We start from the raw sequence: 14,415 nt of genomic DNA, 5'->3' as shown, positions 1-14,415 counted from the left end.
CACATTATTTATCAGAATGCCTTGCTTCAACTAGTGGGCTTGCATAGAACATATTCCTGAAAAATGTTTGGGTTGACTTCCGCTTTAAAGAAATTTTGAACATGTTCATAAGGCGACAAGAAAAAATTGTTTGCGACCATTGAAACTGGCAAACATTTTGCGACCTAGAATGAACCCTGACGAAAAATCAACATCCGCTACCCTCGCAAATCTTCGCCGCTCAGTGGTAAGCGACCTTTACAAATCATAAATCATACTAAATGCACACGTAACATAAAAATAATGTGAAAATTGCAGATATATTTCTGTGAATATTTTTAAGACAAATCTCTCCCCACAGAGGTGGTGGACAGTGAGTGGGCTGCGTCCAACAGGGCTTAGAGCGGAAGTCAACCCAAACATTTTTTTTTCAAGAATATGTTCCCAGCAGGCCCACTAGTTGAAACACGGCATTCTGATTAATTTTGTTTGTGGAATATAAATCAAGCAGCAGAATGCACTCGTTTTTAGCCATCTCTGGGGGCAGCCATTTTGTCTGCTGTTGACTGAAAATGACATCACAACTGCTCACAATGACCAATCACGGCTGACCTGTTCTCTGAATCTGAGCCGTGATTGGTCGTTGTGAGCAGTTGTGATGTAATTTTCAGTCGACAGACGACAAAATGGCCGCCCCCAGAGATGGCTAAAAACGAGTGGATTAACACTTCCTCCACAAATGCAATATTTATCAAAAAACCTTGTTTCAACTAGTGGGCTTGCATAGAACATATTCTGGGAAAAAAAATGTTTGCGTTGACTTCCTCTTTAGGCGACTTACCACGCGGCTGCCGCCACCCCATTAGACAGTTTCCCGACTTGGGGATCCTTCTCTTGGCAGACCTTCTCTTGCGTGGGTCCAAGGTGAGAAGGGGTAGCCGACGGTGAGTCCAACAAGCACAAAGTCGCACTCGGCGCAGTCGTACGGCTGTTCGCCGCTGTCTCGCACCGATGCACGGAAGGCGCGGTGGGCTGCGACCGAGTGGTGGAGGACAGGTGTGAAAGCGGCTTGCGACGTGACCGTCGCCTCTGTGGGTAGACCTGCTCCTTGCGTGGGTCATATAAGTATCCATCACAACTGAGTGCTTAGTGGAAACGCAGCCCAATCCAATCTGGGTCTTTAAACCAAGCAGACCATTCCTTCTTCTTGCATAGTTAAAAAAAAAAAAAAAAAAAGAAGCTGTACAGCGTCCGCGCTAAGCGACGTCAACAAAGTCCGTCAGCCATATGTGTGGATGACGCAATGTCGCTTGAGGTGGTGCATGAGGATGAAGGTCTTGCCGCACTCTGCGCAGTTGTACGGCCGCTCGCCGCTGTGGGTGCGCTGGTGCACGCGCAGGCTGCTCTGCTGCGTGAAGCGCTTTCCGCACTGCAGGCAGCCGAACGGCTTCTCGCCGGTGTGCGTGCGGTGGTGGATGCTGAGGTGCGATGAGCACTGGAAGCCTTTCCCGCACACGGCGCACCAGAAGGCCCGCTTGCGCTTGTGGCTCTGCTGGTGCAGCTTGAACTGGTGCAGCCGCGAGAAGGTCTTGCCGCACTGCGCGCAGGCGAAGCCCCGCGGGAAGGGGCGGTGGGTGGCGTCCGGTTGGCCGAAAGTCACTTGCGAGACGGTCGCCGCCAGCCCGTCTGACGGTTCCCCGACTTGGGGGCGCCTCTGTGGGTAGACCTGCTCCTTGCGCGGGTCCGACTGAGGTCTGGGCGGCTCCTTGGGGTACTCGCCGTCGTAAACGCCGTTACAGGACGGCTGCGGGGTGCCGCACGACTTACGCGCCGGCTCCGGAAAGGCGTCCGAGTACTCGTCCACCACGCAGGAAAAGTCCGGGAAAGCAGAGTCGATGTCGTCCCCATCGATGATGGACGACCACAGCTGGTGGTCCCGCTCGTCCAGAGGCATGTCGGCCAGTTGGTTCTGTTTGGCAGTGCCCAGCTGGCACCCATCCCGCCCGAAACCGCTCGACACCGTCTCTTCCTTCTCCGTCTTGACCAGCATGTGGAGACCTCTTACCTCGATGCCGTGCTCGCCCGACGTGAACGAGTCGTCAAAGTCTGAAGAGGTCTTCTGGCAGTCCTCCTCAAACCTCTCTGACACGTTCGGGTACTGCAAAGATGAACCTGCCACGCCGGGTACAGAATGGAAAAAAAACAAAACAAAAGACATGTTAGCATTTAACATGTTAGCTTCAGTTTCATATTCAAAGGTGTGTTGCGTACTGACCAGAGCCGATGGGATCACTGATCCACAGAACCTCATCCGGACTCTCTTCCTTGATGGTGAAGGAAGCGTTTGCGTCTTCCACCGCAGGACACTGAACAGACGAGAAGATGGATCATTACAGTGCACCTCGAAACCTTAATTTGAAACCCCAGAGCTTCTTTAAAGCCAGTAACCAGGCTTGAAATTTTTATTTGACAACCTAACCTAAAAAAACTGACCCTGGCTTGAAAAACAACAATTCAAAACAATAATATGGCTTCAGAACATAATTTTAAACCCCAAGACTGTCTTGAAATCCAACTTTGTAAACATAACCCTCATTTGAAACCCTAACTCTGCCTCAAAACACTCATTCAAATCCCTAACCCTGCCTTGAAACCTTAATTACAAACCCTGAGCCTGTTTCAAAGCCCCAATTTGAAATTAGGCATGGGCCAAGTACCTGTAAGCAGGGCACGTGCCGCTGCAATGTGATTGGCTGCTTGCAACCATGAAGACCATCGCAAACTAAACGAGCTGCCGCTTTGTAGTTAATGACGAGAGGCCAGACGCTTTTTTTCCCTCTTCCCTCGGCTAAGCAGAGAGGGGATGGGTGAGCAGTTACACAGAGGGGAGGGACCTCCAGCATGGATGCCTTTTTGCTGTGTTGATTCATTGTGAATGGTCCTAAAAAAATGTATAATAATAATAATAATAATAATAATAATAATAATAATAATAATAATAATATGGTGCAAGCAGGTCCAAGTTAGCCTCCAAAGACAACATGAGTTATTCCACGGGTCTGTTCTAAAAATTGTTCACCTCTAGTTTGAAAAGCCTACTTCTCTAATATTTTGTTGTTTTTGTGTGAGGGATGTATTAAATGTATTACTTGTTTCCATGTCAACATAGTAACAGTGTGAAGGAGTTTTGTGTGACTCACTTTGATGTCTCTTGTTGGATGGGCAGCATTTCCTCCGTCACTTCCTCTGTCCACCAAGTTTTCTGGACACAAGAAAAGCAAATTATTGGACAGGTTTTGGTCAACATCATTTTTTTTTTTTAAAACATGAACGATGCCATCTGGAAGCAGTAGACTTGATGATGATGTCTTGCGAGTGAATTTACGCAGTGCTCAGGCCTTAATTACATCTTGTTAGCGTGATTCCCTTCTCATGCAATCAAGGAGACTTTAAAACCCTATCCAAGTTTTGAAACCCAAACCCTGGTCTAAAATCTTACTTTGATACCCAAACACGGTCTTTACACTAACAATGGCTCGAAACCCTAACTTTTGCTTGAAATGCTACCCCTGTCTTCAAATCTTAATTAGAAACCCTAATCTAGGCTTGAAACCATAACCCTTCTTTAACAGCCTAATTTCAGAAACTAATCTTGGCTTGAAACCCTAAACTAGACTTAAAACGCTACTTTCAAACGCCAAGCCTTCTTTGATACCCTGATTTGAACCTGAAACTGTAATTTGTAACCCTAACCCTTGTTCGAAACCCTCACCTAAACTTAATTGAACCTCATTTGAAACCCTAAATAAGGCTCAAAACCTTCATTCGAAGCCCTAATTTTGTCTTGAAATCCTTTCCCATATTTGAAACCCTCACTTTAAACCCATTACCCTTGATTTGAAGCCCTTGTTTAAACTGTAACCCAATCTCGAAACCTTCATTTGAAAAGGTAACCTTGGTGGAAACCCTGACTTGAAACTCTACTTTGACAGCCTCGCCCTGTATAAAAACCCTTGTTTGAAAACTTAACCGTGTCTTGTGGTATTTTTGTAGTGTTTCCATGAATACAATTTCCTTCAGACGAAGTGTGACCATCCTTCATTGTGATGCTTCTTACCGAAGACTCGCTGCATCTGCGCGTTTTTATTCTCGACGGCGAGCAGCTTCCTCTTCAACATCTCGTTCTCGCTCTGCTTCCGCGAGATTTCCAAGTGCAGGAAGGCGCTATTGTCATCGACCAGCTTGCTGATTTCGGCCACCGCCGCCTTCACCAAAACCTCCATGATGGACGACAGCTGCGTTTGAAAAGCGACGCACGCCATGTTTCCTTACACTCTACGAACACACCCACATTGGGGGAAAAAAAACAATAAATGTGTGCTTTTAATAGCAAGACGTTGGTTAAATGGCAGGAGGATGCTGTGTGAAATGTTCCATCCCGACAAACGAACTCACTTCCGCATGGGGGAGGGACCTGCCGTAAACGACACACTAAACGCGCAAGACGTTTGTAAAAACGGAGTTGACGTCAACAGCTAAATATTGACGAGTGATATGTTTCTACTTACATTAAATGTATCTTTAGTTGCTAATGCTAAAAGCATTTGATAAAATAATTCGGTTTTGGGTTTTTACAAATTGTCTATAGACCTAAATGGTAGCAGGCTAGCAGCACTTTCATTTCTAAAATGTATTTAAAAAATTAAAATACATCATTAGAGATTATGTAAAATGTGTTGAACTGCTCTATTAGTAGAGCTATTTCAACTGAAGCTGACAACGGTTGACTAAATTGTATAAAAAAAAAATTTAAAAGTTAATTCTTGTAAATTATCATTCCCAATATTTTAGATATATTTAATATTTAATTCGTGCAATTTAAAACCCACACAAATATTATTAATGTACAGGTGCTAATTCTAAGTTGTTGATCAAAAATTTAAAATCTAAAATAAAAAGACTCTATCCACCTGATACAAGTGACAGTCAATATACATATTTGATAAATAGGGGGAAAAAAACAAATTTGACCAGTAGTACAGAAAATAGTAATGCTAATTATTTATTTTTAAAATTATGTATTGATCCATTTTTTATACCACCTGTCCTCATAAATTACAGCTGGAAATCATATTAAAATATATGCAAGTAGTTGATAAACCAGTAGTATTGCAAAATCTAGAAGAAACTTTAAATTGTATTGTATTCATAGCTGCTGATGTTAACAGCAGTTTAACTTTTAAAATTGTTTTTGATTGTTCAACCTAACAATAAACACGCACACAATGACACACATGACAACTGCAATCAACTTTTGATTCTTTTGAAGAACAACAACCCAAAAAACTGACCAAAAAGCACACAGTTAAAAGGTAATAATATGACATCAACAACAAAAAAAGTAATCAGAACTCCAGGTTGTGGTTCTAGTACAAAGTGGCAGTCATTTGTATGGAAGCATTCGCATTACGATTTCCTAAGCACCTTAATGGTAATTCAAGATCATTTTTTTGGGGGGGGGGGAATGGAGAAAAACACTGCTTTGGCTTTGAACTCTTCAGCTAAACATGAATTAAACAACACAACAATAACATATATACATGTTTAACAATGAGAAAAGTGTTACCATCACATTTAATACCTCTCCTCAGTTTAATTCAAAACAAATACTGGCTCAATTACAGATTTTTCCAAAACATTCTGCATGAGTGACCACAGCAAGACTCCAATGAATGCATGATTCATGTCAAACAAACAGCTGAGGCTCTAACCAAAGCTCCGCAACTTAATTTTGTTAAATTGGTCATAGCAATTTCTCTGATTCACCTTAATTTCCAACTAAGCGTGCTACGGAGGTTTTTTCTTTTTTTAAATTGTGGATTATTTCTAGTCATTCCATTCATTTGTGCAAAGTAGCAATTTTCAACAAGTTTGTAACATCTTCACTTGAAGCGGAAGTCAACCCAAACATATTTTTTTCAAGAATATGTTCCCAGCAGGCCCACTAGCTGAAACACAGCATTCTGATTAATATTGCATTTGTGGAATATTAGTTAGCAGCAAAATGCACTCGTTTTTAGCCATCTCCGGGGGCGGCCATTTTGTCTTCTGTCGACCGAAAATGACATCATAACTGCTCACAATGACCAATCACGGCTGACCTGTTCTCTGTATCTGAGCCATGATTGGTCGTTGTGAGCAGTTGTATGTCATTTTCAGTCGACAGAAGACAAAATAGCCAGCCCCAGAAAAATGAGTGGATTAACACTTATTCCACAAACGCAATATTTATCAGAATGCCCCGTTTCAACTAATGGGCTTGCATAGAACATATTCTTGAAAAAAAATGTTTTTGTGCCGTGGACTTTTTTGACTGGATTATTTCTAGTGATTCCGTTTATTTCTATTGTGCGCTGCAGTGGTAAACATCAATTTGTGAACAAATAACTGTTTCCACTCTCGTGTGTGGCTCTGCAACAACAGGATGGATTATTTGGTGTGCCACAGACTTTTTTGGGGTGTGGATTAAATGTTGTTGTGTGTGAGTTCCAGAGATGGGCACAGCTGCGTCCACAACCTAGGTACTCTTCCGTCTTCGTCCCCCCCCCCGGTCATTATCCATAAAAATAATCGTCCTCCGACCCCGTCCTTGCAATCCCCTTTAAACAAAACAATCATGTGAGGTGCAGGTAGTATCTTTGTCCACTTGGGGTCGCCATCCTCACGTACCATTGTTGTATCTGTGAGTTGGAGTGGCTTCAAAAGGCCTGGTGAGTAAAGTGAGCGTCAGCGAGTGTTGAGTGACTGGGTGCGAGTTGTAACGATGGGCAGCTCATGTATAGACGTGATTGTTTTTTTCTCTGACCGCTTTGCAATTTTCACTGCCAATATCGAAACGGGATGAGGTCAGAGACACGCAAGAGGTTCATAGATGTTATTTCTACTGGTGGACTTTCATGTGCAGCTGCAGTTTGTCGGCGTGGTCGAAGCCGTGACCGCAGACGTCGCAATTGAACACCACTTCGTTTTTACACCGGTGCCTCTCGAAAAGAACAAATGAGTCGAAACTCTGCCCGCATGACGAACAGATGTAGCTGTTCTGAACCGAGTCCGAGGACGGCAGACCGAAGTCCAGGATGGTCCCGTCCTCGTGTGCCACCATTCCCACCTGCGAGAACGGATCTAACATATCCATCTTGCCGTTGGTAGCATAATCTCGCCACTCGCCGGCTTCCAAATAGGCGTCGCTCTCGCCCACCTCGCCGTACGGGCGACCGGTCAGCGGATCGGCCAAAGCCGCCGGTCCGAGCGAGGGATCGGTTGCCGGTTCCTGTGGGCGAGTGTCGGGTATCGGGCACATGAGGGGATGCGGCCCCTGCGCTTCCTCGTTCTTGTCTGGAAACAAATAGAAATGCAACGCAATTAAATGAACCATCTCTTTATCATGAATAACTGACAAAAGGAGAGAACACATTAACTGACGCACGACGGACTTCTGAGGGACTAACCGACGGACTGACCAAGTGTCAATTGCTGTAATTTTGACAAAAATCTATATATATTTTCAAAAGCATGAAGACAAAACCGTTGTTGGCACAATACAACAATTACTCAGTCACAAAGATAACTGAAAAACTTAAATTTACCAGCTTTTAGTAACACCGCTTTTAACAAATCAAAAATAATCAGCAGTCTCATAAGACTTAATTATGCAAAACGTCAAATAAATAACATGCCACCTAAGCATTGCATGGTTCAGAATATAATCAAAGTAGAAAAAATAGTCAGATGCAGGCTTCACTTGAATAAACTATTCAATGAGTTCCTAAATTGAAATGACTCAGGAACTTTATTGCATAGACAAACTATCTTGTGCATTTGTCAACAACAAAAAAGTCACTGCTAATCTTTTAATCTCCCTGTGGCAATAATGCCACTTATACTGCGCTGTGTCCGCCTTGACTTTATTCAATGCAGTGAGCCTCGTAAACTCGCCATAGTCTCCCAATTGCTTGTTCTTCTAATGTCGGATTAAGTTGGTTGTGTTGAGACTTTTGGCCATGCTCCCCGCGCGAGGTACCTTTTCATGGCATATACAGTATTACAAGATGCAAATTCCACACACACACAGCAATCAATGCTATGTTCACACCAACTACGGTGGTCGGAATATTCGATCAAAGCCTTTTATTGCCGATCAAAACATCCGATCACCCGCAGCTCATGCTTCTCAGCCTTGTGTTGCGTCCCTCCCCTCTGCTGGCAGCCGAGGCGCGGCTACGTTAGGGAGCCTTTCTGGCGGCGTGTTTCAATTGGAGTCAATGTATCTCGCGCGAGCGGGCGCGGTTGCGTGCAGAGCAGCGCGAGTGATGCTTTTGGACACATTTTTTTGCCATCACGTCTCGCGGCCGCCAAGCATGAGCTGCGGGTGATCGGATGTTTTGATCAGCAACAAAAGGCTTTGATCGAATATTCCGATCATGTAATTTTTCACGAAAATCAGCCCCCGATCATGATCGGTGCCCGATCGATCGGAGCATCCCTAAAATATAGTGGATTAATTTTAGCCGTGGTTTATTTGTATTAGCAAGGTGGCTGGTTCTGACTCGTACCGTTCCTGTGCGTCTTCATGTGGCACTTGAGGCTGGACTTCTGGTTGAAGCATCGTCCGCAGATGTGGCATCCGTAGGGCTTCTCGCCCGTGTGGATGCGCAGGTGTCGCTCCAGGTGACCGGCACGCACAAACATCTTACCGCAGTATGAGCAGAAGAAGCACTTCTTGGGCCGGGACCCCTGGTAAAAGGAGCCGGTGACTTTTCGAGGGCGGCCGGACAGCTCCCACGGTGGCCCGCGGGGGCCGACGGCGGCGCGCGGGTACGCCAGCTGCGATGGCATCACGTGGTTGTTGTTTTCTCCGTAAGGCTTCCCGGGGAAGGCGAACGTGCTGCAGGAGGCCTCGGCGTGAGGCGGAACAAGATGAGTTCCCGTCGGGACCAGTGCGCCGTTGTGCGACGACCGATCGTTTGCCCCGTCGCGTAAGGTGGGCGGCTTCTGCTTTTCCGCCACTTCCCTTTCAGGCTGCGTCACACTCTCCTCAAGGGGCTCTGATTTGACTGTTGCAGTCCGGGAGGATTCCGGACAGTTGGCGGAAACGCGATCGGCCGCAGACGTGATGTCCCCCTCTGCTGGGCGACGAGTGCTGGCGCTCGGGTGCTCCACTGCGGGATGTGGGATGTCAGCTGGTGTTGACTGAAGACCTGCAATGATAAATTGTTGACTGGAGACTTAAAGAGGAACTCAAGGTAAGCGTTTTTACTCTAAACAAGGAATTCATATTAAAGTGACGGTTGGGCCGGGATGGCCATGTTTTCACTAACAAGTTCATTTTATATATTTTTTGATCAGGAAAATGAAAAGAGTTGCCATTTTCTATTTCATCCATTCATTTTGGAGAAATAAGGAAATAAGTAACTCCACCAATAACGCCTCTTGTTAATGAGGAGAATGGCCGCGCCCCCTACCGTTCTATCCTTGTTCGGTCGGAGTCCCTGGAGGAACCGATTACAAACTCTTCATTGAAAATCTTTGTACTTTCATTGCTTATAACATCTAAAAAAGGCGATCAATTGGCACCAAAATAAATGTGGACATCCTTACTAATGACCACTTCAACATATCAAAGGATTAACCTCTCCGTGACTGATTTATATGAGAATGAGGAAATGTGGAAGCGAGCAGAGCTACATAGATTTATTAAAAAAAAAAAAATTTAAAAAAAAAACACTGCTTCTCTGCTGATCACGGTTAGGACGGGCGAGCCATTTAACACCAGTCAGGATATTTTACAGAGACTGAAGTGGGAATGAGTAGACGTTCACATTTATTTGGATGAGAAATGGCCCCCGTTTTTCGACCGACAACACGCCGTCCAATGGAACGTAATAGCCGAAATGGTGCGTTCCAATGCGGCCACACTCGGCTGTGGAGTCGGATGCGCACGTTCAAGACACTCCCGGTGTTCGATGAGGTCTTACCTCACTCTGACGCCGCTTCACTCTCGCGGCTGAAAGCGGTGTCGGACAACGCACGCGACTGCTTGGGATGCAAACCCGCGACATGATGGATTCATCTGCTTTAGGGATGCTTCGATCAATCGACCACCGATGATAAATCAAATCAAAGTAATATTACTCATTATATATATATTTTTTAATTGATGAGCTGATTAATAGGTTATCGTTATTTTCCTCTGCCAAATATCACAATCAATAAAAACAGTGTGAGGCATGTGCATTTCGGACTCTGTTGGAGCTCTCGTACTACCTCAGAAGGCGGAAAATTTAAGGAAAGACCAACGCAACCATCCCCACCTTGCTCCCCATGCCGTGCCACTCACACGACAAAAGCGAGATGGGAAAAGTGGCTTGTGACTTACATCTCTGGTGGATCTTGGTGTGCTCCTTGAGGCTGCACTTCTGGTTGAAGCGTCGCCCGCAAACGTCGCAGCGGTATGGCTTTTCTCCCGTGTGGATCCTCTTGTGCCGCTCCAGGTTTCCAGAATGCTCAAAACATTTCCCGCAGAAGGGGCAGGCGAAACCCCGCCTGAAAATCAGCCGGTTGACCATCCGCCGCCGTATGTTGCTGTACAAGTGGCGGTGCGCCCCACGGCCGGCAGATCCCGCCTGCCGGGCATCCGCCGGAACGTCGGTCAGGTTTTCACATGGTCTTTCCGTTGGTGGTCCGGATTGACGGCACCCCGCCTGTTCCGCAGGTTCGCGCTTCACCACCACATCGGCGTCGGGAAAGTCGCCTTGGAGCGTTTCGGGTCTCTCAGCCTCAGGGACGCCTGTGGACGGGCAAGAAAAGACAGACATTGTGAAAATTTAACAAAGTAAAGCAGAAATCCCACAACCACAGCCAATAAATAAACAAATTTGTTATTTTTCATGCTTCACTTTGCATCCCTTTTCCTGCAATTAATGCAAATTTTGAAGTCCAGAATGCTTTGCGTCAAGCTATAAACTCTGTACTTCTTTACATGTATTCTATAATGTACAGTTGTTTGCTGTGTGTCTTCATATAGGAATAGGGTCTCCTTCTGTATTTTATTCTCTGTCAATTAGTTCTGTTCCACATACACACATGAGAGAAAGAATGAGACTGAGAAATATCATTCCGACTGAACTCTTGTCACTGCGCTCAAGAGGTAGTCAAGATTGACACTTGTCTTGAAGTGCATTTCAGTCACGAATTGTAAAGAAGCTGAAATTGGAGTATGTTACTGAGAAAATGTGTTAGATTAGAAGTGACTGCTAAATACAGATCAGAGTAGCTCAGCATCACTGCTGAGGTGACAGCTGGAATTGTAACGTGACGCCATCCCGGACTCAGTAACTGAAAGAATATTACAAGAATATGTGTAAAGTGTTTTATTACTCTAATATGAGAATTAACGAATATGAGTGCCTAAACGGTAATACTGTAACGCGTTACCCCCAACACTGTTGAAGACACAAAGCAGTCTTGGACGTTTACCAGAAAGTTCCACAGAAGACTAGTTTTAGTTTATAAAAACTTGTACGTTGGCACCCCATTCATTACGGAGAGTGCATTGGAGTGCACCCCAACCCGGGTACAAGCGTACCCACCTCGGGGCTGCAGCTGCACTCCCCGCAGGCTGTCCGCCGTGCGGTGGGCGGCTCTCAGCTCGCCGTGCAGCACCTCCACGTTGCTCCTCAGCCGCCGAATCTCGTGCTCGCGCTGGGTCACCTCCAGACGCAGCACCACCATGCCGTCCTCCACCACTTTGGTGATCTGCGCCGCCGCGGCGTTGCACAGGGCGGTGATGATGGAGCCGATCTGGCTGTGGAGGGCGGCGCCGCTCGACATGATAACGGCGAGAATGGCCACAGAAACAACTGCCTTGACCACGGGGGGAAGGTTACAGTTGGGCGTGGTGGTTGAATTAATTTGGCGTGGGCATAGTGCGTGCTGTTTTACGCTAGCTAACTAGCTAATTGGGTATAAACACAAGTGTAGTTTGGGCCGGAAATCGTGGTGAAGGTAGTACCGTAAAGCAATTCAAAACGACGTAACGCCACATGTATAATACCAGGTTGACCGTAAATCGTGCGGTAAGTAGTACCGTAAAGCAACTAAAAAAGACGCAAGGCGATCGAGGTCGCTGGTTTAATCCTTATCAAAGCACACACAACCAATTGTTTTATTTTTCATTTATTCGTTATCTTATTTTACAAACTATTTTACAGTACAATTACTGCGTACATTCCACAGCAAAGATTTTTGTTATTACAAAAGACAGAATGGCACTCTGCACAATACTTAAGAAGGGGGAAAACCCGCATTAAACACTAGTATCACTTGTATTTCATCACGAATCACAACATGGCTTTTTGAATCTTACAAATATTGTGGTATAAAACAGCATTTATTTAAAAAATTCGTTTTGCCAAATAATATAAATTATTCTGCATTATAAAAAATTTCAAATGTTTTACATTTTACATTCACCCTTTCACATAGGCACAGATATATCTCATTTCTACTTTGAAATGAACTTCCATTTGCCTTTGGAGGAACAAGGAAGAAAATGTAAGTGGTTCTAGAATTTTGAATTACCGGTATTATGTGTGGGATGAGGCGGCACGGTGGTCGACTGGTTAGCAAGTCCGCCTCACAGTTCAGAGGTCGTGGGTTCGATCCCGGCTCCGGCCTCCCTGTGTGGAGTTTGCATGTTCTCCCCGTGCCTGCGTGGGTTTCCCCCGGGTACTCCGGTTTCCTCCCACATTCCAAAAACCATGCATGGTAAGTTGATTGGACTGTCTAAATTGCCCTTAGGTGTGATTGTGAGTGCGGATGTTTGTCTCTGTGTGCCCTGCGATTGGATGGCAACCAATTCAGGGTGTCCCCCACCTACTGCCCAAAGACAGGCTCCAGCACGCCACCTGGTCATGGAACAGCTGGTAGTAGCCAAATGAACTGCTTCCCTTGTATTTTTTGATGATACCTGCTGAAAAAAGCAGTAGGATGAATTCTGAAGCGTTTGGGCAAAATTATCTGCTCATATTCAGCCAAATATATACAAGACAATGCAATTTTATTTATACAGCACATTTCACAACAGCTACAGAGCTGTAAGAAAGCACTTTACATAGAACAACTAAATAGCCACAATGCAACAAGTGAAATCAATAATTTAACACAAAACACTCTATTCAATAGACACCGGAAAAACGGCCGAAAATTTGTCAGACTCAGGTCAGATCAAAAGTCAATGAATAGAAATGTGTCTTCAAACGGGTTTTAAAAATGGACAGAGAGGGGTCTTGCCTAGCATCCAATGGAAGGTCATTCCACAGGGAAGGACCAGCGACAGAGAAGGCTCGAGCCCCTCTGAGGCTCCACTTAGTCCTCGGCACCTCGAGCAGCGCCTGGTCCGCAGACCTGAGGCTGCGGGAATATGCGTAGGAGTGAAGGAGCTCAGAGAGGTATGCCGGGGCGAGGCCATTTAATGATTTATAGACAAATAGGAGAATCCTAAATTGAACCCTAAAATGCACTGGGAGCCAGTGAAGGGAGGCCAGAATTGGTGTTATGTGCTCCATCTTCCGAGCTCCAGTTAGGAGGCGAGCAGCAGCGTTTTGGACCAACTGGAGATGTTTGAGGGAGGACTGGCCGACTCCGAAATAAAGTGCATTACAGTAATCTAGCCGAGATGTAACAAAGGCAGGGACTGACTGTTTCTAAGTGCTGATGGGAAAGAAGGGGCTTTACCTTAGCCAGCTGTCCAAGGTGAAAGAAGCTGGACTTCACAACAGCGCTGATTTGCTGGTCCAATTTAAGATCACTGTCCATTTTAAAACCCAAGTTTAAGACTGTTGGCTTTAGATATGAAGACAGGGAGACAGGGGGCCACGGTCAACAGGGTGGGATGTAGACGAGCCACTGGGACCGAACACCATAACTTCTGTTTTCTTTTCGTTGAAATTTAAGAAATTTAGTGACATCCAGGCTTTGATGTCCTCTAGGCAGGACTGAAGTGGAAGAAGGAGAAGGCGTCTTTTTTTCTCAGCGGTACATAGATTTGACAGTCAGAGAACATCAAGGGCCCCAAAATAGAACCCTGTGGAACACCAAAAGACAGAGGGGCAGAGCAGCACTCCAAAGAACATAGGTTAACAGAAAAAGTCCTGCCAGCCAAATAGGATAAGAATTTGCTTTGGTTCGATTCGATACATTCACATTTGTTAAAAATCAAAACCGATTTTCCCGATTCAACTCGGGTTCCACTGCACATTTTTGTTGTTTGGTTATATATTTAAGTTGCGCGTCTTTAATTTATTTCACTTCATTTAGATATATACAGCATACTGAAATACCAATTATATTTTTTCAATTTGTGTGTAATTAAACAGA

General features: G+C 45.2%; 2 protein-coding genes across 2 annotated transcripts; both read right to left on the bottom strand.

Moving 5' to 3' along the window:
• Nucleotides 1-707: 707 nt before the first annotated feature.
• LOC147140943 (uncharacterized) lies at nucleotides 708-4,424 on the bottom strand. Its single transcript, XM_086043295.1, has 4 exons — nucleotides 4,097-4,424; nucleotides 3,180-3,241; nucleotides 2,255-2,345; nucleotides 708-2,151 (listed from the first exon to the last, which is right to left on the bottom strand). Exons 1-4 carry the CDS (start codon nucleotides 4,299-4,301, stop codon nucleotides 1,259-1,261), a joined length of 1,251 nt encoding a protein of 416 aa, XP_085899421.1. The 5' UTR covers nucleotides 4,302-4,424; the 3' UTR covers nucleotides 708-1,258.
• An 862-nt stretch (nucleotides 4,425-5,286) lies between these two features.
• Nucleotides 5,287-12,076, bottom strand: LOC147140942 (uncharacterized). Its single transcript, XM_086044216.1, has 4 exons — nucleotides 11,628-12,076; nucleotides 10,415-10,825; nucleotides 8,592-9,236; nucleotides 5,287-7,374 (listed from the first exon to the last, which is right to left on the bottom strand). Exons 1-4 carry the CDS (start codon nucleotides 11,866-11,868, stop codon nucleotides 6,920-6,922), a joined length of 1,752 nt encoding a protein of 583 aa, XP_085900342.1. The 5' UTR covers nucleotides 11,869-12,076; the 3' UTR covers nucleotides 5,287-6,919.
• Nucleotides 12,077-14,415: the final 2,339 nt, after the last annotated feature.

This window comes from Filicampus tigris, chromosome 10 (genome assembly GCF_054856515.1).
Source record: "Filicampus tigris isolate MCC_2025a chromosome 10, RoL_Ftig_1.0, whole genome shotgun sequence".
Taxonomy (NCBI): Eukaryota; Metazoa; Chordata; class Actinopteri; order Syngnathiformes; family Syngnathidae; genus Filicampus; species Filicampus tigris.
This window is presented reverse-complemented; position numbering and strand designations above follow the sequence as displayed.

Excerpts from the sequence above, each read along its gene's own strand:
- LOC147140943 (XM_086043295.1), bottom strand. The coding sequence starts at position 4,301 with ATGGCGTGCGTCGCTTTTCAAACGCAGCTGTCGTCCATCATGGAGGTT. Across the intron at positions 2,346-3,179 it reads ATCCAACAAGAGACATCAAA|TGTCCTGCGGTGGAAGACGC; the intron begins GTGAGTCACACA and ends TCGTCTGTTCAG. Across the intron at positions 2,152-2,254 it reads CAGTGATCCCATCGGCTCTG|GTTCATCTTTGCAGTACCCG; the intron begins GTCAGTACGCAA and ends CCGGCGTGGCAG.
- LOC147140942 (XM_086044216.1), bottom strand. The coding sequence starts at position 11,868 with ATGTCGAGCGGCGCCGCCCTCCACAGCCAGATCGGCTCCATCATCACC. Across the intron at positions 9,237-10,414 it reads CACCAAGATCCACCAGAGAT|GTCTTCAGTCAACACCAGCT; the intron begins GTAAGTCACAAG and ends TTATCATTGCAG. Across the intron at positions 7,375-8,591 it reads CATGAAGACGCACAGGAACG|ACAAGAACGAGGAAGCGCAG; the intron begins GTACGAGTCAGA and ends ATTTGTTTCCAG.